This window comes from Penicillium verhagenii, assembly GCF_028828195.1.
Source record: "Penicillium verhagenii strain IBT 33310 chromosome Unknown utg000003l_segment0_segment0, whole genome shotgun sequence".
NCBI classification, from domain to species: Eukaryota; Fungi; Ascomycota; class Eurotiomycetes; order Eurotiales; family Aspergillaceae; genus Penicillium; species Penicillium verhagenii.
The window spans coordinates 537,288-561,273 of NW_026643167.1; the positions used below are offsets into that span (position 1 = coordinate 537,288).

Below are 23,986 nucleotides of genomic sequence, written 5' to 3' on the forward strand. Positions count from 1 at the left end.
ACAGATACTGATCGGATCGAGCAATTGACCAGTGGATTTGATCAGTGAATTTGATCCGTGAATTCGAGCAGTGAATTTTATTAGTGGATTTGATCAACTGAATATCCGGTTGCTTGGATTACTAGGAGGGATCCCGTGCACACTTCGATGAATGCTGAGTTCTGCGAATGAGCTCTCAAAACTGCATTCGAAGCTTTGGGGTGGCAATCTAAGCCGGGATGCAATCTTGGAAAGAGCTTTGTTATTGGTGCTGTTTATCAAAATGAACATAATTCGTTACTTTGGATCACGTTCTAGAGAATTATGTTAGCGAATTGATTGATTGGGCGTTGTGTATTTGCACAATGAATCAATGGACAAGCTATCTATCAAAAGCTACATTTGAATTCTTGAATTTGGCGCATAATCAAAATGGCAAGAGATGAAAATGTCCATTGTCGCTTTGCGCATTCTCATACGAAATTGAAATGCCATTGACCACTCATTGAGGAAGATGATGAAAAAGCTATGAAATTTCATTTTATCCAATTGATCAATCAGAGTAAGCATCATCACCGTAATCACAGGAAGCGCCAGCATGATATGAGGGGACACGGTATTTCGGTGACTTAGTGTCCCAGGGGGCTTCGCTAGCCGGATTTAAAGTTTCCATCATTCGACCAACGAGCGACGGCGATTTTTGGACAAGTTCTTGAAATTTGGACTGAAGACGTAAACTGCTAATGGACCAAGATGCGTATTGAGCCAACCAACCCAGAAGTGTATCGTGGTGGGGTAGCTTCGAGAATGCCACGGATAAACAATCGATAACCGCAAGCTGTTCGTTTCGATTTTTTGGCTGCCGCATGTTCACCACAACGGCTGTGAATTTCGCGAACGCCAAAATTTTAAGTTCAGGGACCACGTAAGTGTCACTAAATATATAGACTCTCAGGTGGCATAATAGGGTATGTGCTTGTAAAGCTTTCTTTTCGTCGCGCCCTGACTCTGCATCTGGATTTTCGGATTGAGCTTGCTCTAATTCAGGTTGCTCCACAGTCGTAAGGTCGGCCTCCGTATAATCTCCCCTGTACGCCCACTCGATGAACCGTGCCACAGTGTCGTGAGTTGTCTCAAGGAATGTGTATTGGCCTGAGGTATTCTCTTGAAAGTCGTGAGAAAATGCCGACTCTACAGCTTTACATTTCGACTTCAACAGGTCTCGGTGAATTTTCCATGACCCAGAGCTTGAGCTTGTGCGAAGCTCAACAGTATTTGATCCCAGAAAGCTGCTCTCTATTCCTTAGTAACGTCTTTCCACATGACATAGTTTGGCAAAACATACTCAATAAACGGAATTGAACTTCTCGACTCCATGATCAGGCTTCAAATCTGACGGTTGAGTGCCCTGTAGGGGTAGAATTGAAAACAAGGAAGCCGCTACCCCGCACTTTCGTCCTTTCTAATGGCGGAAAGGATAATTAATTCATCCGCCTGGAACAATTACTCAATCCTGGTCATCAACTATCCGCGATGTTTGAGTCGATGACTTATATCTTGTGATCAGCTGACGATCAAGTTGGTATCACAAATCAACGTTCTTCTTGATCGAATCTGCACTCTGAAGACGAGTCTGCCGATACATTCTTTGCAAAGTTTAGCCAGCCCAGCTCCATCAATTGAACATCTCTCATCCCATCAACAGAGATGCCATAGAGAGCAAACAAAGCGTCTGAATCATGCCGAATAACGAATACTACTTTCAAGATAGCGGAAGATTTCAGAACGAATTTTAGAGATTTGTCATTGCTGTGGACTAATGGAAATGTATCGTTTCCATGTCCATAGATATCGATCAGGTAAACAGAGCTTTTGGGGGGAACGTGTACAACGACACGCACGACAGAGATTGAGCCATGCCGGCCAAGGTTTATTCCTTCTATGTCGAGAAAAAGTGAGGGAAAGTCTATGTCACAACTAGCGACCGCCGTGTCTATCACCGATTATAGGCAAGGCAAGATGTCTACAACAATAATGTCGATTTTTTTTTTTTAGCTTTGATGGACATGATAACTAGCACGCTTGGGCAACTCTGCTTTCTGATAGATCACGTGTGAACTTGCTTCACTCACTCCTGTCATTGATAGAATGGCTCCCATGCGACTTTCACCAGAATCGGTGAGGTCACGGACTTGCCCCATCAGATGAACGGTCAATCATCTCAAGAGGGAAACAATGGAGACTATACGTTCTCGATTCTTTGATCCCACCTGCCTGTTATTCCTCTTGAATGACTAAAAAATTTAACACTTCTGAAATGCAATACATACAATATGCTGCAAGAATCCAGAATAGTTCACCGCCAGCCTGACATGTCGACCATTTTGAGACACATTTTGATGGAACCGCAAAGTAATTTACCCTCACTTAGCGGGCCAGAAATGCACTGCGTTCATAATTACACCAATTTTCAATTCAAATCTTCGATAAGGAGTTTCCCCTTCCACCCAATCTCTCGAAGGCGGTCCTCAACATAGGCTGCAATTTGGCGCAATGTAGAAGCTCCACCGACGCATGACTTTGCTTCGAGGTGTTGCGCAAGTCCGCTCAGTGTTTTGAACGTCTGAATAAAACCAAATGGGTGTTTCCCTCCAGATAGACGCGTTGGACAGTGAAAAATGGGGAGTGCGTGAGCAGCAGAATTTCGATGTTGCTCAAGAGAGTCAATGGACATGAATGTCTTTGAACACTCCCAGCACCGTACTTTCGCTGAAGACCAGAATACATCCTCAGACAATCTCTCACTTGAAAGAACTGGCTGGGAGAAGGAGATCGAATCGGCGGACGATGTACTATCCGGAGTGTAGATAATATCGTAGTCTGAGCAGCTGTCGGAGACGTCACCGCCAAAATCATCAGAAGCGGCGAGCAGATTTTGATCGCATAAGACGCGATCAGTCTCAAGCTCACAGACCAGCTTATTGAGATGGCTTCTGTCCATTTTAGAAACGCACATGCCACTTTCGAGGTGATGCAGAAGTGACGAAGGGCATCTGAAGTGTTTTTTGCATTGCGTATCGATGCATTCCAGGCTACTGATTGCGTTGTGGGCTAGCGAATTCTCATGCTGCTTCAGATCAGAATCGGTCCGAAATCCCTTGTTGCATCTGATGCATATGTGACTTCCTTTCCCTGGGCGAGTAATTTTATGCTGCTTTGTTTCCCGCAGGTGTTGCTCAAGAGCAGTCTCGTTGACGAAATCTCGATTGCATTCGCAGCAACGATATTGTTCCACATGACCAGGTGTCTTCTGATGTCGGTGCAGCTCGTCAGAAGTCTCGAAGAATTGATTGCACGGACGACAAAAACAGTGATCTGCAGACCTCCTGTGACGATTTAGCGCTTTGAGGCTGCGAAAACTGTCACCACAACGACCACATGTCCAGCGATGAACATCGTGTATATGATTGTCTAGGCCCCCTTGCGTCGTGAATATCCGGCTGCACTTAGGACATTCGCGACTATGAACGGCTTTTCGATGTTGTCGAAGGTTTGGGCCATTTGCGAAGGCCTTGCCGCATTCACATCTAATCATTGTGTGAAATGGGGAAATATGTGGCCAGTCAAAACTTGAAGGATTTAGAAGAGATATTTTGGACTTAGGGATCTGGACAGGGAGGAGGACAAATATTTGTAAGATGCATATCGCGATTGTAATAACATTTTTTACAGGTCAAGCATAGCCGAAAATGCTGGCTCAGCCTGCATTATGCCCATAATTCTTCGTAAAAGAATTATCCTGTAAAAGAATTATCCATTCCTCAATTCTTTGTCCGCATTCATCAATTCTTTTAATGCGACTTCGTGGATCCTCTCAGTCATCAGGGAGCCCACTCTTAATTAGGCGAGTGATCATTCTTGGGCGTTACAGTAGGATCGGTAACACCAGGCTGGCATGAACAATTATCTAGAACAGGTTTGCTTCTGAAAAATTCACATAATGCCAGCATTCCATTTTCTTTTCAATCCTTTCCAGTGGCAGAGTATCAAATTGTAGAAGAAGCTATGAATTTTGTGCGAAGGGTCATTAAGTCATAAGAGAATAACTGGCGGACGTAAGAGCGGGTGGAATATTGTGAGTGGTTGAACAACGTTCTGCTATCTTTGATCCGGCCAGGATTATTGTTACTTATGCATCACGATACGAAATCTATCTTCAATGGATAATATTGGCCGAACTGGTAAGATGACTAAAAAATACCACGGTATCCAACGGTTGGTTTTCACTAAAACCCCCTCAGGGGACTTTACCATATTCTATAATTAGCACTCTGGGCGTGCAGTCGAAGATAGGGGTTGGGGATCTTCTTTGGAAATATTTCAGTTCTGATGAGGTCAATTCTCATTGCCTCGTCTAAAGCCAACTTGGACTTGAACACAATTAGGATGCGTGAAAGCCGAAGAACAAACTATCTGTTCAGGAATGTGACGAATTATCCATTAGGGACACAGCAATGGAACGTGGGATGGGAGTGCGTGTATGTAAATGCGTCGACGCTCCAATATGAAAAATAATTGTAACTGTCGTATTAACATTCCTGTGGCGCGAAAAACTACAGGGCGGGGGCTGTTTGCTAACTGGAAGCTCTTGAATTATACAACCTGGATTCGCCTCCAAACGTTGGACCCCGGAATCTCTATTCCAAACTTCAAATCCATTATGACATTGAAAAACTTCACAACAGAGGCGCTTGAGGGCTTCTGTACTCAGGAGCAACTGGATCTTCTAGATTCCGTGGATATTATTTGTCAAGCAAACAAAGGGAATTGGCAGGCTGAGCAGGATGTTCAAATGGCGTATCCGCTGCCCCTGAAGTCTCAATCCCTCCTCTCCAACTTTCACAGGTCTCCCAAATAATTTTTCAATCCCCAGTCTCTAAGTCGCAAATTCGCGTTCCCTCAACGCTGGAGACCAAGGCGATTTCCGAGGGCCGCACATATTTCGGTCTGTTTATCTGGATGTGATTTTCCTTTCAATTTGCCAACTGGAAAATGAAGGTAGGATATGCTATGAGGAAAGTGAAATAATAATAACGTTCAGAGAGCGGTGGAGACGCTCCTCGGCGACCTCGTTGAGAATTAGACTTTACTAGCTGTCGGTTGGCACCATAGCGGTAGAGTGCAACGTCTAATGCGATGGCAACTTAACCCGCCCACAGAAAAGATCGAACCGGTGCCCGTGAGCAAGGACTTGGTGCAATGAGATCAGATTCAACTTTCAGGTGCTGCGACAGACCGGTGATGTTTGTTACGGAAGAGCGTTTAATTTATGTTGTACCAAAGCAGTCATTTGGATATCGTGCCCCTCGTGGTGGGGAGCCTTGATGCTGGGACTTGGTTTATAGAGAGAGCCTATAATGCCAACCGAGTATTGCAAGGCCACCGCTATTGACAGGCTTAGGAAACAAGACAACAAAATACTGTAACGATATTTGTAGGAGGGGGAAGTCTTCAGTCCCCCATAATGTCGGTGTAGACATACATCACGTGCGGTAGCGTCGGCCATTGTCAGGCAACCCCAATAAAACTACACCCAATAACTGGTCAATCACAAGCTGAAAATCGCGACCTCGGGAGTCTCACCAAGGTGCTCAGAATGCAAGATACGGCCAATACCCTATCACCAAAAGATCGAGATTCCTCACGCATAATTCAAACATATCCAATGTCTAACTCGAATGAGATGAGACAACTGGAAGTGGAAAGACAATGCAGATCCATGAGTGTTTACTATGAGCAGAAATCCGTATTATCATCCCACGCCAGGCCCTCGACTGTATACATAGTCCATTACCATCGTCCATCGTCTATTCACCCCACTTCATATCCACCACCTCGCCCTGAAAAAGATCAATACTCAGTATGTGGCCTTTCAGACCCAGCTATCGCTATTTATTGATAAGAGTGTTGGTCGGGAGAACCCTGGATCCACACCTTCAGGTTGAGTATTTCGTTCTTCAACTCCATTATTTGGACTCCGAACTCCAGAAGCTGGTTGCATAGTTCCTCCTTTTCCATTCGATCAATACACAAGCTTTTTCCGCAGCTCCCGTCGACAATGGAATCACCAATGAATGTTCGCCGCCGTTTGACGGGTCTGGGCTCAATGGCGGTGTTCTGCGGAGTACCCGAAAAACTGTCTCTCAAGAAACTGTCGACAACGACAGGCTTTTGCTCATGCTCGGACCCAAAGCGGGAGTCGTGATGGCTGGCCCTGTGCTGTCGTTCATCAAAGGGCTCATTCTGAGTGAGCGCAGACTCTTGACACGCATAATGCATATCAGGTGGACTTTCATCAGTGGAATATCGATTTGATGTCGTGCAATGGGAATGGGATAAGGGGGTGCCCTTTTCAATTTCAGTCTCTGAGGCGTGGCCTGAATTACCTTGATGAGCCGGGGGGCTATGCGTTCTGTTCAGGAGTCAGAAAGGTGTAAAGCGTATGTAGCAGCTGGTGGCACCAGGAAAGGCGTAACTGACTCTCCATGCATTGTCTCTTTGTCATCCGTCGCATCCCATCGTTGATCATGGTCTACCTGATCACTAGTCCATTTTTCGCTACCAGGCCGAGTTCTAAAGTAGGCGCCCAGGTCCACGAGATCCCCCATCGGCGTCCTGCAATGCATATTCGTGCTTATAGGTCGCTGCATCAGAACTATCTGCATGTAGACGACTTCATAGTCCGCGGGGTGTGCATTGCGAGCTTTAGAGGGCTTCTCATGCTCTTTGGCATAAACACAACTCCACTGCCCCTGAGGAATAAGCTGTCGCCTCTCTGCGATTAACTGATTCACGTGCACCTGGCGAATTTCTGACAGAAACTGATATTGCTGAGCTGCAGAGATTTTGTTTGCCCGATTCTGGACCATCCTGCAGAAATCCTCCTGCGTCATGCGCACCACTGTTCGCTCCACTTTTGTCCATGAGGCCTTTTTGCCGGGGATTGGGTCCGCTTGAAAGAATTTGTACCCTTCATATATGACCCAAGGTGGCTCATACACAGAGAAGAGTCCTATATTTAGCATCAGCTAGAGCCTCTCGGGCAATCTGATCATGGGACTTTGCTCACCTTGAGCTGTAGGGCGATCAAAATGTTGATCAGGTGTCACACCTTGTTCGTCCGCTGCATTGCCATTCATTCCTTCTGACTTATTGGGATTCAGGAATCTGGAAAGAAGAAGAGCGACAACTGCGTATTTGTGTTATACTGTGTTGGTTTGGAAGAATATGAAAGATTGGTTATTTAGACCTAAACCTAAGAGAATTACAGAGGGTCTTTATACTTTCGCGTATCAACACGAGACAATGCGGATAGCTATAACCCGGGTGATCATCCACAGGGGTCAATTGACCGATATAGCATCCGCTTGGCTTATAATTGGTCCGAAATCCAGAGCGGAAATCCGGGTTGAGCTGCAAGGCTACCAATAGAGAACAAGAGTTCACAGCCCAGATCGGCGTTGGGGGCCAGCCTAATTTCCTGCTGCCTAATTTTTTGCCACAAGCAGCCTTTACGTAGCACTGGAATCCCACCAGAGCTCCTTTGCCGACTTTCTGTAGGAGGGCAGTAACCAGGCTACGTGTGACCACGTAGTATAAGCTCACGAATGGGGTCAGGATTGGTCAATCTACGAGGTTTAGATGAGTCAGAGCTGGGACACTGCATGCCCGCCACATGGGGGTTTGCCAATCAGAATGTGATGAGAGACGCTCCGACACACTATTCCAGTTCGGTCAAATCTCGTCCGCACGGACAAGACTCGACCAACTTGTGGTGGCGCAATGTACAAAAGTGTTGGGGCAGCGGTTTATATGCCACGGCCCTACAGGACCGGGAGCACGCACAAGAGACGAGTCAAGGGCCGTAGAATTAAGTGGTGAGGTCGCCCCACGATGCACCCTGCATGCTCCAGAGTATAGAGCGCGATGTTTTTTGTCAATTTCGGACGTGGTATAGAACGTTTTAAAGGCATTGTATGAGCCAATTGACAACAAGGACACGATCACGATGGTTGAAACTTCGGATGCCTTCCTTAAGGGTGGCTCCTACCCCCGACGGCAATCGATAGCTTTCTCGGCCTTGAACGCCACCTGGATATCCTTGACTGCGATAGCTGCATCAATTTTGGGATAGACTATGATAACAAATTGTCTGCAAAATGGAACTTTCATCAGAAATAGATGATTCATAAGTCAAAGACGGCGAAGCGAGAAAATCTCCCGTTTATTCTCTACTGTCTAGGGATGGCCGTAGCATTGTTGCCAAAAACGGTATAGCGTAGAATGCATGCCCTCCATACACGAGATGACTCTGCACTTAAGACTCATTATTTTTCAATGTTTTCCAGGGACACGTCACCTCATATTCATCACTTACCCGAGATATTGCTTTGAAGTCTTCGTTTTACCGGACATTGAATAGTTTTTGTCCCGTGCGCGAGATTATCCAAGGCTGTCACCACGCTTCCCTTCCCACATTCACTCCATGCACCAGCAAATAAGCAGGGGTCTGTTGAGCAATCAAGTAACATATCATATTGATGAACAGATATTCAACCTGGCCAGGTCGCAGCCTTGGAACAAGCTTTGCCTTGAGGCAACTGTCAATTGAGTTTTATGATCACTGAGAAGGAAGTCAAGTAAAAACCATATCCGATATGAGTTACCCCAGCTGCAGGAATTCTCCCCCTCCTCCTTGTAATCTAGTGTTGCTCATTTTAACAGCTCACACGAACAAATATTTTTTGCTAGTATTTTCACAAATTGGGTCAGAATGGACATCCAGTGCACTGAATAGTAGCCGGCTCCCAATGATGAGGGATCTCCAATGGCACGCTTACGCATGCTGGGTCATGTCTACCTTTTTTACAATGCCTGCAATTCAGATTCAATTCTTCCGAGAATCATTTTGATCCACCCTAGGAAACTCCACTTAGTTCCAAACCACAAAAAGTAGCTCTTCATTTGTTCAGCTTCGGGCGGGCGATTTTCATTGCACGACGCTAGATGACAAAGTGAACCCATCTCGCTCTTTAGCATGGATTGACGCGAAATAAAGTAGTAAAACCACCTCTCGTTTACATGGCTACCTCCTATTCTGTCCTTCATGTTTTTTCCAATACCTTCAGGGATCAAAGCTGACATATCACCATCAACTTCAAGTGGAACGTCTTTCTAAAGTAGGAGGGACATCATTCAAGTCGTCATATTTAGGGATGGCATTTCTCGAAAATTTCAGGATGTTCCAAGGCAAGAATTTGAGAACGCATTGATAAGCTAGAGTCACAAAAATAAAAATTCTGAGGAAACTCCATTTCTGCGATTTCAACAAGAGGTATCCACTGGTAAGGTGCCATTATCATCGCTTTGCTTCAACCTCTCACTATTTTCGAAGATATGACACAATACTCGTTTTTTGGTTGCAAGCATGACATCACTCCCCTGTCCATTTTCCGTCTTATCAAAAGAGCCGAACCCCTGAAATTCTTCGTCGCTGAAAAAGCCCCAACCAAGGTGCTCGTGTGATAGCTTAACAGAAAATTCCTGATCGATGTGCGCAATGAATGTATAATAAGCCATTCGCAAGCCCTTGTGCTTGAATGTTGCTTTGCAAACGAAAGGGGAAATAGCTTCTGGAGGAACAGTCACGCCAGCTTCCTCTACCGTTTCACCCAAAGCCGTTTCTTCTATGGTGGCGTCCCGTGAAAATTCATATCCACCACCCGGTCCCTCCCAGCTCCCACCCCATGAGCCATCGTATCCACGTTAAATTAGCAGAACTTGTTGCCTAGAAGAATGGGCTGGATCATGGCGGAGAACGATAAAGCCAGCGCTGAAGCGGTCGATGTCTGGGTTTTGACTTCGGAGAGCAGACATAGGTATGACAATGAGTTTCGTCACAACGAAATCCGGAGGAGGGTTGTTGGGCAGTATAGAGCTCATGTTTTCAAGCTAAGAGTGTTCTGGAGAAATGGATTTTGAATCAGGAAATCAGTGGTCCTCAAAAGTGAAAGTATGCTACCCTTTATATACAATGACGCGGGTGACTCATTCGTATACAGCAATGACGCCTCTGTCAGGTGGAGGCAATTCAGTGGGTGCAAATGAATTTAGTAATAAGACATGCATGAGCTATCGGACTGTACCCGGTCATATTCCTTGTGGCTTTTATTGGACCCACAAAGCTACAGTGTATCCTGGGTCATGGCTCGGCCCAGTACGCCCAGACCTAAGGTGCACTTCAATATGTGATGGGTAATCTTCGATTGCATTAGCCGTATTTTACATTGGCGTAAAAAATGATGAATTGCCGCCATACTACGTTTGTTCGAGCCGAAAAAATGACAGGGGTGTAGAGATGCTCCGAAGACATAACTTAGGTCTTGGTCTCATTCCCTTTCCCTTCGGCATACTCGGACAGGTTGGTGATACCACAAGCGTAATTTCATTGAGACAGAAGGTCATTCCCAGTGCAGCCGTGTTGCATTTCGCTACAACGAGGTAGGAAACCCTAATAGTTTCAAGCTACTATGAGTGCTCTAAACTTGGAAAAGTTTGATAGCCTTCCCAGGTCTAACATGGCGAAAATTACAAAACGGGAAAAGTCGCTCATTGGCTGCTAGGCAAGAGGCTAGGGTGAATTGAGGCACTGCATCAATTAGTTAGTTATCCAAACCTGGGAACTGGGCTACATGTACGTTCATAAATTAGGGGCACATAATCTTTCTGTAGCTTATGAATGAAATAGGCTCACTTCCAGCTTGCTTAGCTGCAACTTACTAACCCTGTTTGCTGGCGTCAGGTGAGTTTGCCAATGGGCGCATATGCATGGCTGAATTTTTTTCGGAGGCGCGTCGAACGGATGTTCCAATTTGGCTGGTATTACACCATTAAAGACACGGTAATATGGGATCAATGAGTACAAGGCCACATTAGCATATATGGGAGTGAAAAGAAAGAGTCTAGAACTTTCGCTCCAACCAACGCTCTGGCCATCGCCTTGGGCAGCCTCCCATCCGACGCACGGGGATGATTGCCACCCTTCAACTGGGCTCGCCCTCAAGAACACCACAAGCCATACATGCCAGTATGTTTCCAACCTCGTAGTTCCTGCCCCCGCTTATGCTTCTGGCGGATGAAAAAGTTGAAACCCTTTTCAAAGGGCAAACCCAAACTCAACTTTGATAAGAACGCCTCAACACTATCCAGTCATCCCAAGCGCATATCTGCGGTCGGTGGAAGCCTACTGGATAAAAAATACTCGCAAATACAGTTACAGCCGAGTCAACATATATCCCTTTGGGTTTGGGCCAGCCTTCGTTCAGCCGAAGCCGGCCAATCGGGGCATAAGAGCCAGGAAAGGAAGGTGCTAGTCTCTAAAGGCCGGGGAACGTGGGAAGGGATACCCGATGTGCGAGACCCCGCCATCTCCCTCATACTTAATATCGCCACGCTATTATCTATCGACCATCATTACTGGATGCTGATAGGAATAACCCTTCCCTGCTCAGGAGCCACTGCTCCGGAGTCTTTGCCGAAATTTGCTTCGTACTCCCACTACGAACTGGGATAAGCGGCGGTTCGTGGGTGCCGAGCGATGACGCGGAAAATAGGTCACAGTTGTATGCAACTCGGACTCACATCATGTATGGGGTGCCACACACGGGAAAGCACTCTTTTCAATGATCCTGACATTTTCATGAAGGTTCTCCGTCGGCCTCCTTGAAGTGGTATATTACTCACATGTGCTCTAAATCTATGGATCGAACTGGCACTGGGGATCATTACAACAACGGACTGCAGTTCAATGAATCTTCTACAAAGCAAGCCTCAACATATTTTCCAATCCTGAACATGTTTGGTCATCTCAATATAAACCAGGCAAATCGATGCTTTTACTGGCCTTAAACGCCACCTGAATGTCCTTGAGAGCGACAAACCGAATCATATTTGGGATAAATTTTAAGAGCCAGGTCTCTGAGAAAATCCAAATTTCACAGTGATGGTTGGTGAGCTAAGGACGGCAAAATCAGATAAATTTCCGCTTGTTCTGTGCTGTATAATTCTTAGGAATAGTCACAGCATTTCTGCCCAAACCAGTATAGCGTAGAATGCATACCCTCCATAGACGTAATGTCTTCCACCAGTCTTGGCCTACTCTCATGATCTGCCGCAGCTTTCCCAGGACGCGTCACATAACATTTTTTTTTTGGCGGAGATATTCCCTTCAAATCTTTGGTTCACGGGGCTTCAAATGGTGGTCAATCCCAGTACTAAGATCACACGACGTGAATGACTACCTTTCCCTTCGCGAAGTTCCTTTATGAAGCAAGCAGGAGCACGAGCAGCAATTTCGGAATCTGGTATGGCAGCAAGCAAGTCTTCTTCCAGTTCGACAATCCTCGCTGCCATTGGACAGGTTTTAGCTCGACTTGATCCACTGTCGGCTGAGACCATCAACCCTACCCACTGTTGTTTGATGTTATGTGAAGCCGGCCCTAGTGGTCAGAGAAAGTAAGGGGGGGCCTAATGAATTAATCTCAAGAACCCCTTTGAGGAATCAGTTTCTGTTTCCTCTTTTTTGGCCTCTAACTTTTTGATTTTAAAGCTAAAAATAATGTTTTAATTATTCGCGCTCCGCCAAAACTGGAATGGTTCTGCCGCCTCATCAGTAGTCAACTGTTGGAAAGGCGGCAGGCAATACAGAAACAATCAGACGAGCAAACCCAGAATTATCTTAGCTTCCAAGTTTTTAGTGCCTCTGTGATGATATGATCTGTCGACAGAATTTGCAAACTGCCAGACTTATTCCCCTGATCTGGTTGATTCATACTCATGAGCATTGATATGCGTCGGAGGAAACCGTACCAATTGTCATTGACTTCCATGACAACTTTCGCAGGTTTAAATTATGGGGGCGGGATAAAGCTGCAAAGGTCTGATTTATTCCGTAAACTGATCCACGTACGGGAAGCCGTGGGCTGACTGAGGTAACAGCGTTAAAAAATATTAGAGAGATATAAAGATATTGGGGGATGCCTCAAGTAGATGTATGGAAATTGCATCCTACAAAAGGATGAGAGTAAATGTGACTTGTGATGCCTTTTGAAAATTAATAATTGAGAAACAAGTGAAATAAAAGCCCACAAAGAGGGGTTATGACAAACACTGCATTTGAACTACCGCTACTTAGCATATCTTCTTACAATGTAGGGTATGCATTCTACACTATCCCACTTTGGGAATCAAAATATGGCCATTTCACCAACATATTAATCTTGACAGCACCCACCCCCCTGACTATCTGAAAACCCCGACCGCCCTAACTATCTGACAAAATGAATCACAATCCCCAGTCCAAGGGCCTTAATGGCTTAACTCTCGGTCGCCTTTCATTCGCGCAGCTACTTCTTATTCTCGCTTATATTTTTGTCCAGGCCCACACGCCATCAGATGACCAGCTCGAATTTATTGTTCGTCGCAAGGAGGAAGACTGGATTCCTCAGGTTGGGCAGGAAAGACTCTTTGATATGTCACAGCACTGGAACGCGGAAGACGAAGAATGGAAGGCAATCCGTGTGTGGATGGTACGGAATAAGTTTTGCAACAAAGAAGTACAGGAAAGAAATCTACGAGATGATCTTTATCGCCTACTTTATCGCATCGAACAGGTTTCTGCCCAATCGCTGAATGGATTAAAGAGAAGAAAACCACAGCCAGAAGCAGAAGCCGGCCTTGATAGCACACTAAGTTTAATGCTTGTTTGTTACAGTCTATCAGTCCTACCATCTTTATGGCATATGGATGGCCTTATGAAGCCCCCGATATGGGAACTCGATGATTATAGCCTTGAAAAGATGTTTAAATGTCTAGGAGACTCACCTCTGTTTCCGAATCTGAATAAGGGGTTGGTTATAGCTGCATTGTACGCACTTGAAATGCTATTCACTTTTCACAACCCTGGCGAGCACGAATACCCCGGTGAAGACAACAATGATCATCCATCCAATCGCCCTTACAAATGCTTTCGCTGCAAGCAATCATTCAAGAGATCCGCTGAACGCAATCGTCATGAAGACAAGCAGCATGCCGACCCAAAGATCAAATGCACATACAAGGGCTGCAAACGTCTGTTTGGATTTAGAGACCAAAGGTCTCTATCTTGTCATTCAATGAAGCATCCTAGACATTGTCCTATGCCCAACTGCCAAGAATCATTTGGGGCCAAGAGGAGCCTTCATAGCCATCTGAATCGCATCCATTCAGACTCTGGCAAGCACCAAAGCCCTGGCGAGCACGAAAACCACGGTGAAGACAACGATGATCATCAATCCGATCGCCCTCACAAGTGCTCTCGCTGCAAGCAATCATTTGAGAGATCCGCTGAACGCATTCTTCATGCAAATATAAACCATGCCGACCCGAACATAAAATGTACCTACAGGGACTGTCGACGTCCATATGGATTTGCGGACAAAGAGTCTTTATATCGCCATCAAAGGAGGCATCGCGAGGGAAACCGGTTCAAATGCCCTGACCCTGATTGCAATAGATCATACAAGTCTAAGTATGCTCTAAGTGCCCATCTACATCACAGTCATTCTGCATCGGGTATTGTGATAGATAGTGGGCATACAGTCTGCTCTACTGCTCAATCAATAAGCCATATGGACCATCCTGAGCCCAGCCAACATGCCGACCGCGAATCTAAGCGCACATTCCACAATCAGAATATTGGAAGCGACAAACCTCAAGGAGATGAAACCATAACCAGACCGCCAAATTCAAATGAAAACGAGGAATCACTGGCAGACATCGATAGCGGGGCCGTCGGAGGACAATCAAAAAGGTTCAAATGCAAGAAAATCCATCCGACCACTTCGGAGCATTATACTCAAGGGGACAACGAAAAGTCCCAGGGGGAGAAAGACTGTCAAGAAGGCTCTCATTTTGATAATAAATGGTTTTCACTCATTCACGAGCATGCTAAGCCCACCGACCGAATACTTCCAAAAGCACGGAGTTCGCCTGAGACCCGCATCGAACTCAACGTACGAGGCAATTATTTTGACCATATTTCATATACTTTACCAGCTGCCAAGCGTCCGCGTGAAACTGATTCGGGCGGCATCATAAGCGGCTCAGAAGGGCCTCTTCAGGATAGGGATACTCGGCCTCTCAAGCTACGTATACGATTCTTGTGCCAATAGCATTAGTGGGTTTTTTTATGAGAGCGCGTGAAATCTTAGTTTATCGAGGTTACTGTCACTCGGTAAAAGTCATCTATAAATTTCCAGCGCTGCATATAGCTAGCAAAGTCCCGAAGTGCTTTCGGCTCTAGTATTTCTATATGCTTTTATGAAGAGTTTAAAGCCTCCGGGCCCTCTTTGAAATTTTCTACTCCTATTGTGACCTTTTTTACTATTATCCAAAAACACCATCATGGATTTCAAGATCAGGGGTCTCTATCTCATCATCTATGGAGGAATTGTGAGGGAAAGTCTTGAAGGCCAACTGCAAGCCCAGACAAAACTACATGTTCATCAATATCAGAATCATCCAAAGTTGGCGAGCACGAAGGCCCTAGTGTAGATAATAATCTTCATTAGTCTGATCACCTTCAGCAAAAAGAAACATGATTATCACAACGGCTTGCCTCTGTCCCTCTAATTCCAGTCCAGAAATCTCCGGAAAATGTATGGCGTTTTCTAAAAATCCTGCGGCTTGATCATTTTTACGCCAAAAGGATAAGACTGACCCTGCGATCTCAACTAGTGATCCCGCGAATGGACGAATCGAGACTGGGAATTCAATCACAGGCCCTGGGGGTTAGCCTGCCCCTGGGGCTCCCGAGCCTTATCCTGGAGCCGTTGTGTTTGATACTGGGACTGAAACTATGGTTTCAGGGATTCACGTAGGATATCCTACGGACGAAGGCTTTGAATTCAGGTGCAGAGTTCTGGGTCGAGAGATTTCAGTTTCAAAACTTGATGTTTGAACCTCAAATTATCAATTTCTCCCGAGTTTGAGGAAAACCCTTGAGTGAATACGGTAGACAAAGCAGACATGCTATTGTGTATAACATAGAAATCTCCACCCCCAGCAAATTATCAATTTTCTACTAAGCATTAGATCTTGAACTCAATCAGTACCATACCGACAGTCAAATCAAGAAGGGCTCATGGAAGACAGTACCCAGCTTCCGGGAGCATAGCTTTAGATCCTGAACAGTGGCATAAATGGTCCTCGGAGCACCAAAGTGGATCCTGGGAGCAGATTGATGCCTTTTTCGAGAGAGTTATCGTCTTACACCCAAAATACGCCATGGTCTTGACTACCAAATTTTATCATCATTATCAATCTCTCTCTGTAGTGTCAGTGAAATATCATGTACACTATACCAAACGAATGCTTGAAAGCAACGTCCACGGCCGGCACTTGCCAATGCGACATATTTACACAAGAATGCAGTCAGCTGGACATGCATCTATGAGCTATTCTCTACTGATCTGGCTGTGATCTACGGAGACCTTCGCGCCGTTGCAAGCCTTGCGAGAGAGGAGATGGTTGATGTCGATTGTCCCGATCTTCTAGGGGAGTCGCCCCTCATGTTGGCTGCGAAGCACCATGCCTGCGATCAGCCCAACAACGTCAAGATTCACAATTGTCTGCTCTCGCGATCCAAAGTCAGGGTAAATCAGCGAGATCAAGGGGTCCATCTGTCCTTTCATATGCCGTGAAGACTTTCAATACCGAACTGATCCAGTCACTCGGCTTTTTCGATGGGATCCCAAACACGGGGCAGCAATGGGACCACTTCACTGGCCCCGGTAGGAGCCAGAAGCCAATTCCCGACCGTCAAAATTCGATCCACTCAAACCAGCCAGCTACGGTATAGGTTACATACCTGCTCCAAGCATATGCGAAGGGCAATTATGAGATAGAGCTTGAGGTCAGGCAGGCCATGATGCATTAGCAACCGGAAGATTATTCTTGATATGTAACTTTATTCCCAACTACCAGGTGTCTAATCTATGCGCATTCAGAGAACATGTTATGAGCAGAATATGTACACGAGCTCGCTATTAATATCAATTTGAGAGAGAGACAAGGTTCTAGAGCTAACTTGTAAGTCCGGTCAAGGATGAAGTTCCGTGGCTCGTGGTCCAGGATGTTACATCGACAGTGGGTCTTGCGCCACATGGGAATTCTAGAAAGTGATCCACGCCTTTCTAGGGTACAGGCTGGCAGCTGATTTGCCAGGCACGGTGGGATGCTTTTGAGTCACAATAGGCTCTCCGCAACAAGCCAGGCCCCTTGATTCCTCAGTAGACCAGCCAATCAAGATTGCTCAAAACAGGTAGAGTAGGGCCCGTAGCCTGGTCGGTCAGAATGATTGAGTGGCCGAGCCAGCCAATCGGAAGTCTTGCAAAGATACTCGTGAACCCTCAGGTTTTGCCCTGCCACGCGCGTCGATTGCAGAGAGATGAGCAAGAGAGTATTTCACTATGTTCGTAATCATTGATTGACTCATGATCGAGAATTTGCCAATGGCCAAGGCAATCGTCCTGAGTAGGGTGAGTAACTCAGATGGGAATTAGAGAGTGGGACGGCGAGATCGAAATGATCGGCCGGCACCTTAAACCTTATTTGGCACGTGGGTTGCGTCGATCGAAACCAGCTGGTCCAAGAGCGGCTCCGTTCCACACCGGAGACCAATTGGGCAATGGCCACGATACCGTGAAATTTTGAGAGGCAGGATGTAGTCAGCGATAGAGAGCAGTACTGTGATACGTGGGAAAGTCCCGACTGAGAACCGACTGAGACGTCAGATCTCCTTACAATGTGATGATCTGGACGGTCGTCAATGAGGCGTTCGCCCGCTCCTTATTTCTCTGCCATTAACAGTCCCTTGACGGCTGTTGGCCTTATATATCTAATCCTCCTACTCCCGTGGCTACCCCTTGGGGGTAGATTTGGGAGTCACCCGGTATACTCCCGATCTACTTCCAAGGAGTAGATCTACCCCCGCGGGGTATATCCCGGAGTATACGGTCACGTGACACTCCTTGTCCCGTTCCCGTGCCCGAGCGCTCTTTCCTCGACAGTGAGCTCAGGTGGCTTCTCACGTGCTGGCCAGGCTGCCTTGCGTTCCTAGGATGGTTGGTCTCCAACCCCTCTCCGCAGTGTCGACTAAGTGGGTCCGTAACACTACACAAATAATCAGGTTGGAGATCAGCTTGATTTTCTTGTTATATATAACCGCACGTCTCCTTACGAATAAATATCACGTTCGCACCTCTGAACTACAAACACTACTCACATTCGGGGCCTTAGTCTGTCTAGTGATCACTCAATATTATGACCAGTGGAGAGACTAGCTATAAGGCGACAAAAGATGGTGTTAAATGGCAGAATACTACTACACTTTAATTGGCCGCTTGATCTGACTAAGCAGTAATCGAAGAGAATTTTTCTTGTGCCTTACGACAAATGTGCCGGATGGTGTTGTTATATATAGGAAAAGCCAAAGAGAAGGGGTCCATCCACCAGATTAATAAAAATCTGAGCCTAATAGCACATGCCATGTTTGTCTATCTTAAGCTTGGGAATTTGAAGTGGGGCTTCAGTCTAGACTTAGGACCCTGGCTGTAGTTAACTAGTAGATATCCATCAATTTTCCCACGGGAGAACATCAAAAAGCATTTGAGGATCGCTCACGTGCATCGGAAACTTTGCAAGAAATAAGTACGATCAGGATTCATTTAACTTCCTAGAGTCCTAGGGCTCGACTCGATGCCTCCGAGGCCCAGATGCCGCTTGGCCAACTTTAAGCTTCGTTTATCCGAATCCGAATCCGAATCCGAATTATGATCGTACCGTGTACGTAATCCGATGATCCCGGACCCTGATCTTAAGTTTCTAGTTAGAACGACGCAAACTGCCAGGTAAGTCTATAAAAGGAAGGACAGTGGCCGCCGTGCTGACAAAACCTCTTATATTCTTTTCTCCCAGAAATGCGTTTGCTGCACATAACTTCAACGTCACCCAAGAAGCTCCAGTGAAGAAGGAGGCGATCCACCAATCCGATTTTCTGCAATCCGAGACAGAAGACGTCGCTGACTGGGATTTCTGGCTCACCCCCGAAGTTCTCAGTGGAGAAGGCCCGCCACCTTTTGGATGAACGATTCACGACAACGTCGCAGACAAAATGGCTCTTGTCGCAAAACCTGTATCTTGATATTTTATAGCCAATACCAGGGCTATCACGCTTTCAGCAGAATAATCCAGGAGTCTTGCCCCGATGTACGGCTGAGTGGACAGGGCTTTGAGGATTGCATTAACCGGTTATACTGCCCGGACGCGTCGCAGACTGTACGTGGAATCTGGAGACTCTCAATATTATGCTCAAGCAAAAAAATCTTGGTCTTCAATCATACACTGACCTTATGTACATGGAGTCAGTCTTTACACTTAGGGCTATTGGTGCCATTAGGTAGAGTGATAGACATAGACCGACGTATCGCATATCACGTTTGTTAACGCTTGCTTCCTTCAGCTCCACTGAGATTCGCAGCCAAGTGTATGGATCATTTTCCAATCTCTTCCAACGCTCTGTAGTACATTAATCGCCTGAGGGACCGCAAGTCAGCGGGAAGTCAGGCATTTCGTGGATCTCTCAATGCAACCACGAAGTTGACCATTGCTTTGGTAAAAACTCAGCTCAAATTTTCTACCTTAACGCTACTTTCTTTCAATTAAAATTGTAGGAAAATGTCAAAGTAAAGCAAGACGAGTACACTTGAATCAATTCTTGTAGGCCACAACACAAGCCCAGCCTGGGAGCTAGAAGGAAATATCAGCATGACCTGAATACAACGGATGCAGTAGAGATTGAACTGAATTGGTTGAAGGCAAATGTCACCGACTCCTGCCCCACTTGACTAGCAGTCCATCGGGACGGGCTTGGGCGACGTCGGTTTCATGCTCGAGGATGCAACAGTGCTAGATTCTATAACCTTAGTAGATAAGATCGATGTAGGCGTTTCTGCGGCCGATTTCATCGAACTATCACTAAGGGCAGAGCAGGAAGTCCCCGCCGTGAACTCTTTGCCGATGGTACAGTTTGCTGTGTCTCCTCTGATGTTTTGAAACTTGAGAAGACCGCTCTTGTCTGCTGTGATCCAAGCAAGCTCTTGACCAGTTTGTCGGTGGGGGCCACAGACAGTCACATTGACTGAATCTGTCTCGGTGCGCTTGTTGTGCCCTATCGTGCTGAGATCTGGTGAGTGTCAGTGGAATTGCACCATAGATGATCTGTATGTAGCTGTACTTACTGGAGCAAGAAGTACCATTCAATTCCCCAATAGCCTCCGAGGATCCTGTACAGCCTCGTGTGCTGTTCGAGTAGATATAACACAGACCACCCACATCTATGATCCCCAGGGTATTGCCGAAGACAAGCGGGCAAAGTATGAAGAGGAGCACAGAAAGACGCATGTTGGAGACTGCGAACTTAGCACGTGTAGTCTATGGAGGAGATTGATGACTTGGTGGTAGTAAGAGGCTTCAGCTGTTTATGTACTTATTGGGAAGTCCTGTGCTAGGTGAGATTCTTGAGGGCATCAGAGATTCAGTCGGACATTTCGCAGCAAAAGACCTGGGCTGCTTGGAGGGGACGCTTTTTGGGATCCACAAAGCCATGATATTATTTTATGGAGAGAAATAGGATGCTTTGACGGAACAAAGTTTTCGTTCGGACTTTCAACCCGAGTATGGTCATTACGCACGCCATCCAAGGTACCGTCTGGAAAACGGTCTTGACTCGACATAAAATTGAGGTCAGAGTGCATAATTGTCTCAAAATCGAGGCAATACCAACTTGAAGACCGCCTTGATCGTCCGCAGGCGCAGAATGATAGTACTGTCTTTTTTCGAGTGTAGCTTGACCAAGCACGCAGGGAAGTCGTTCAGACCCACCCTCCGCTGGGAAGCAAACACGGCCTCTAGTTTTGAACAAGATGCACCAAAAATGATGGTATACTTAAAATTGTTTTATCATATCCAATTTCTTGTGCACTATTTGAGATCTTGAAAGATAGGAGCAACTGGCATTCCTCTTAAGGCTACATGTCTCATCTGATCATATCTGGGAATCAAACGTTCATTTGCACCGGCTCCACACCCATTTGTATGCCAGGGTCCTCTCCTGTGATGCTTCGCATCATGTTCATACACCGCACCTTAGAAGTTCATTCTCCCAGTGGCGCACATACGATGTACATACTCCCAGATCCATGATGACGATCGTGATTTCTTGGGACGGTATTTTTTAAGCGCTGGCGTCAAGCGATCTGAAAGAAAACTTAGCATATACATAGATCTAGCTTGAGAGGACCCATACCTGAAATCGAGACTCTTGTCAGCGTCGATTCGCTGCTACCAGCAGGATCAGACTCGGACGCAAGAATCGTCTCGAACCACAGATCGATATTGCTCCGGGTTGCCGCGTTGGCTGGGGCGTCTGAGTGTATGATTGTCTGTTCAACCGAGCGGCGGGCGGGCTCTCGTCGTCTACGGCGACCTTGACTTTTCGGAGATCGGGCAGTGGTGCGACTATTCTTCCGCAGAATATGGTAATTTTTGCCTCGTAAGGATTCAACGCTGCGGTCCACACCGAATTTTTCTCTGTATGCGTCCGGAAGGTCTTTCCATGGCAATGCACGATTTTCATCCAACCACTGCAGAAGATTATCTTCTTCTTGTCCCGACCAGCTCAAAATACTGCGTGGGGACATTGTGATTTTTAAATTGATGCTGATGGGATGGTTATAAATGGCTGTTGAAGGGACTTGGCTGACTTTTAAATGCTCACTAGGGTCAGTAGTAAGTATCTTTCACTGGGGAAGTCAGTCATACTTTTTCGAGCCAGAATCCGTTCCATGGATTAGTCCGATGAGCCATTCCAAGCATTTTGCAGCTGAGAAGCGCTCCGTGTCACATACTTTCACCAATTCCTGATCTTCAGAAATCAGGTAATATCTTTTAATTTTGCGTCGCTCATAGGCAAAAATCACTATTACTGTTGAGCAATATTCCAATTGCACGACCTGGATGCAATCGAATGTCTTTAGAGCAATGTGTTCATGTTTGACTTGCATTTGATCGCATGCTGAGTTTCCATGTTGACTTTGCATGGTGCTTTTGGGTGTTGACCTTGCCTGGTGAGCGTGCCTGTTGAACTTTGCCTGTTGAGCGTGCCTGTTGAACTTGCCTGTTGAGCGTGCCTGTGGACCTTGCCTGTTGAGCGTGCCTGTTGACCTTGCCTGTTGAGCGTGCCTGTGGACCTTGCCTGTTGAGCGTGCCTGTTGACCTTACTTGTTGAGCGTGCCTGTTGAACTTTGCCTGTTGAGCGTGCCTGTTGACCTTGCCTGTTGAGCGTGCCTGTTGACCTTGCCTGTTGAGCGTGCCTGTGGACCTTGCCTGTTGAGCGTGCCTGTTGACCTTGCCTGTTGAGCGTGCCTGTTGACCTTGCCTGTTGACCTTGCCTGTTGACCTTGCCTGTTGACCTTGCCTGTTGACCATGCATGTTGAATTTCTACATGGCGACATTGTCCGTTTACTCGAATGTTGAGATTCTACATGATTACTATGTCTGTTCAGCTTAGACCTCACTCAAAAATTCAAAAGCCCATAATTCCAATTCTTCTTACATTCATGGCTCTACATAATCTGACGAAGCCAAAGTTCCAACAGAATTCAATGTTGCGAGAGAAATCCACATCAATTGCTTACTCAGACCTTCCTGACAAACCTTATAAAAGCTGCCCGAATTTTACTTTTGACAAATTCACTGTTCTAACATTTCTCTGGCACAAAGATGGTTGGAATGAGAAAGCCTGCCCGCCCCAAACAACATGAGGACTTTCGGCGTCGATTGGAGCGCGCTTTATCGCTGTCACCTTCCGATTCGGACAGTGCAGAAGGTTCTTCACTATCGGCCGAAGGTGATACTACAGAGGTTGAATCTCTCGAGGAGAACGACTTCTCCAGTCTCCAACGTGGGACGAACCTGGTGGGTAGCATCCCGCAAGATACCACTGAAGACTGGATACAGAGAGAAGATATTGGAGGAGGGCAGGAAATTGGAGGAGAATCTGAAACCCCAGACAATCGTACCATGATCGCCTTCCAGTGTATCTCCGAGTAAGTGTCTGACTCTGCCGTGGAACCATTCTAACCTCGCTGCTAATCGTACATCTATCAGACTAGACACCCGAGTGAAGTAAGTCGGATACCCTGCTGAGAAACGCCACCGCTGATACCATTTTAGATCGATCCAGAGCTCGCTGAGCACTCTTGCAGATAAGACTGGAACCATTTGCAGTGATCTGGACGAGATTGTCCAACGAATGGTAGCTGTGGAGGCAGCAATAGAGAACATAAATTCGGAAACCCAGAGCACTACGGAAGAGGATAATTGACTGGGTGAACACGTCGTTGCCAATGAGCTTTCGGACCATGATGTGATTGACTTTTTGTTACCAAAGTAATGCTACATGATTCACGTGACCATTCAATTTCCACTAGCTGCCCCAGCATCCAGCTGCATAGCCAGCCTGAGTAGACTATAAATTAGATTCGCTAAGCATGAAGAAATCTGGAGTAAAAACCGAAAACCGCCACCGGTCTGAAATCATATCTGACTTGGCTAATATGCGCACGGACCAATTTCCACGTGCCGTTTAAGCTTCAATGTGCCGGTGGGTCATCGCAATTCGACCCACTTACTTAAATTGCCCACTCGGAGAGTGACAAATTGGAAAGCAAGATTTGGAACCCTGCGCGGCCGGCCTGGCAAATGATTGTCCAGAACATTGACAAAAAATCTTCGACGTTACATTCAGGGCTCTGGGCAAATAATTCCAAATCATATGACCCGTGGCAA

At 46.2% G+C, this 23,986-nt stretch overlaps 6 protein-coding genes across 6 annotated transcripts; 2 read left to right on the forward strand and 4 right to left on the reverse strand.

Annotated features, from left to right (window-relative positions):
• Nucleotides 1-2,449: 2,449 nt before the first annotated feature.
• N7466_001613 (zinc finger protein) lies at nt 2,450-3,574 on the reverse strand (the record flags this gene model as incomplete). Its single annotated transcript, XM_057161011.1, has 1 exon — nt 2,450-3,574. The coding sequence occupies one exon, from the start codon at nt 3,572-3,574 to the stop codon at nt 2,450-2,452; it is 1,125 nt and encodes a 374-aa protein (XP_057024296.1).
• A 2,881-nt stretch (nt 3,575-6,455) lies between these two features.
• Nucleotides 6,456-7,178, reverse strand: N7466_001614 (uncharacterized protein; the record flags this gene model as incomplete). The annotated part of the gene is made up of 2 exons (XM_057161012.1): nt 6,456-7,051; nt 7,109-7,178. The coding sequence occupies 2 exons, from the start codon at nt 7,176-7,178 to the stop codon at nt 6,456-6,458; spliced, it is 666 nt and encodes a 221-aa protein (XP_057024297.1).
• A 6,198-nt stretch (nt 7,179-13,376) lies between these two features.
• Nucleotides 13,377-15,248, forward strand: N7466_001615 (uncharacterized protein; the record flags this gene model as incomplete). The annotated part of the gene is made up of 1 exon (XM_057161013.1): nt 13,377-15,248. The coding sequence occupies one exon, from the start codon at nt 13,377-13,379 to the stop codon at nt 15,246-15,248; it is 1,872 nt and encodes a 623-aa protein (XP_057024298.1).
• Nucleotides 15,249-18,933: 3,685 nt separating this feature from the next.
• Nucleotides 18,934-19,222, forward strand: N7466_001616 (uncharacterized protein; the record flags this gene model as incomplete). The annotated part of the gene is made up of 2 exons (XM_057161014.1): nt 18,934-18,986; nt 19,054-19,222. 2 exons carry the CDS (start codon nt 18,934-18,936, stop codon nt 19,220-19,222), a joined length of 222 nt encoding a protein of 73 aa, XP_057024299.1.
• A 760-nt stretch (nt 19,223-19,982) lies between these two features.
• Nucleotides 19,983-20,538, reverse strand: N7466_001617 (uncharacterized protein; the record flags this gene model as incomplete). Its single annotated transcript, XM_057161015.1, has 2 exons — nt 19,983-20,320; nt 20,376-20,538. The coding sequence occupies 2 exons, from the start codon at nt 20,536-20,538 to the stop codon at nt 19,983-19,985; spliced, it is 501 nt and encodes a 166-aa protein (XP_057024300.1).
• A 744-nt stretch (nt 20,539-21,282) lies between these two features.
• Nucleotides 21,283-21,836, reverse strand: N7466_001618 (uncharacterized protein; the record flags this gene model as incomplete). Its single annotated transcript, XM_057161016.1, has 2 exons — nt 21,283-21,392; nt 21,443-21,836. 2 exons carry the CDS (start codon nt 21,834-21,836, stop codon nt 21,283-21,285), a joined length of 504 nt encoding a protein of 167 aa, XP_057024301.1.
• Nucleotides 21,837-23,986: the final 2,150 nt, after the last annotated feature.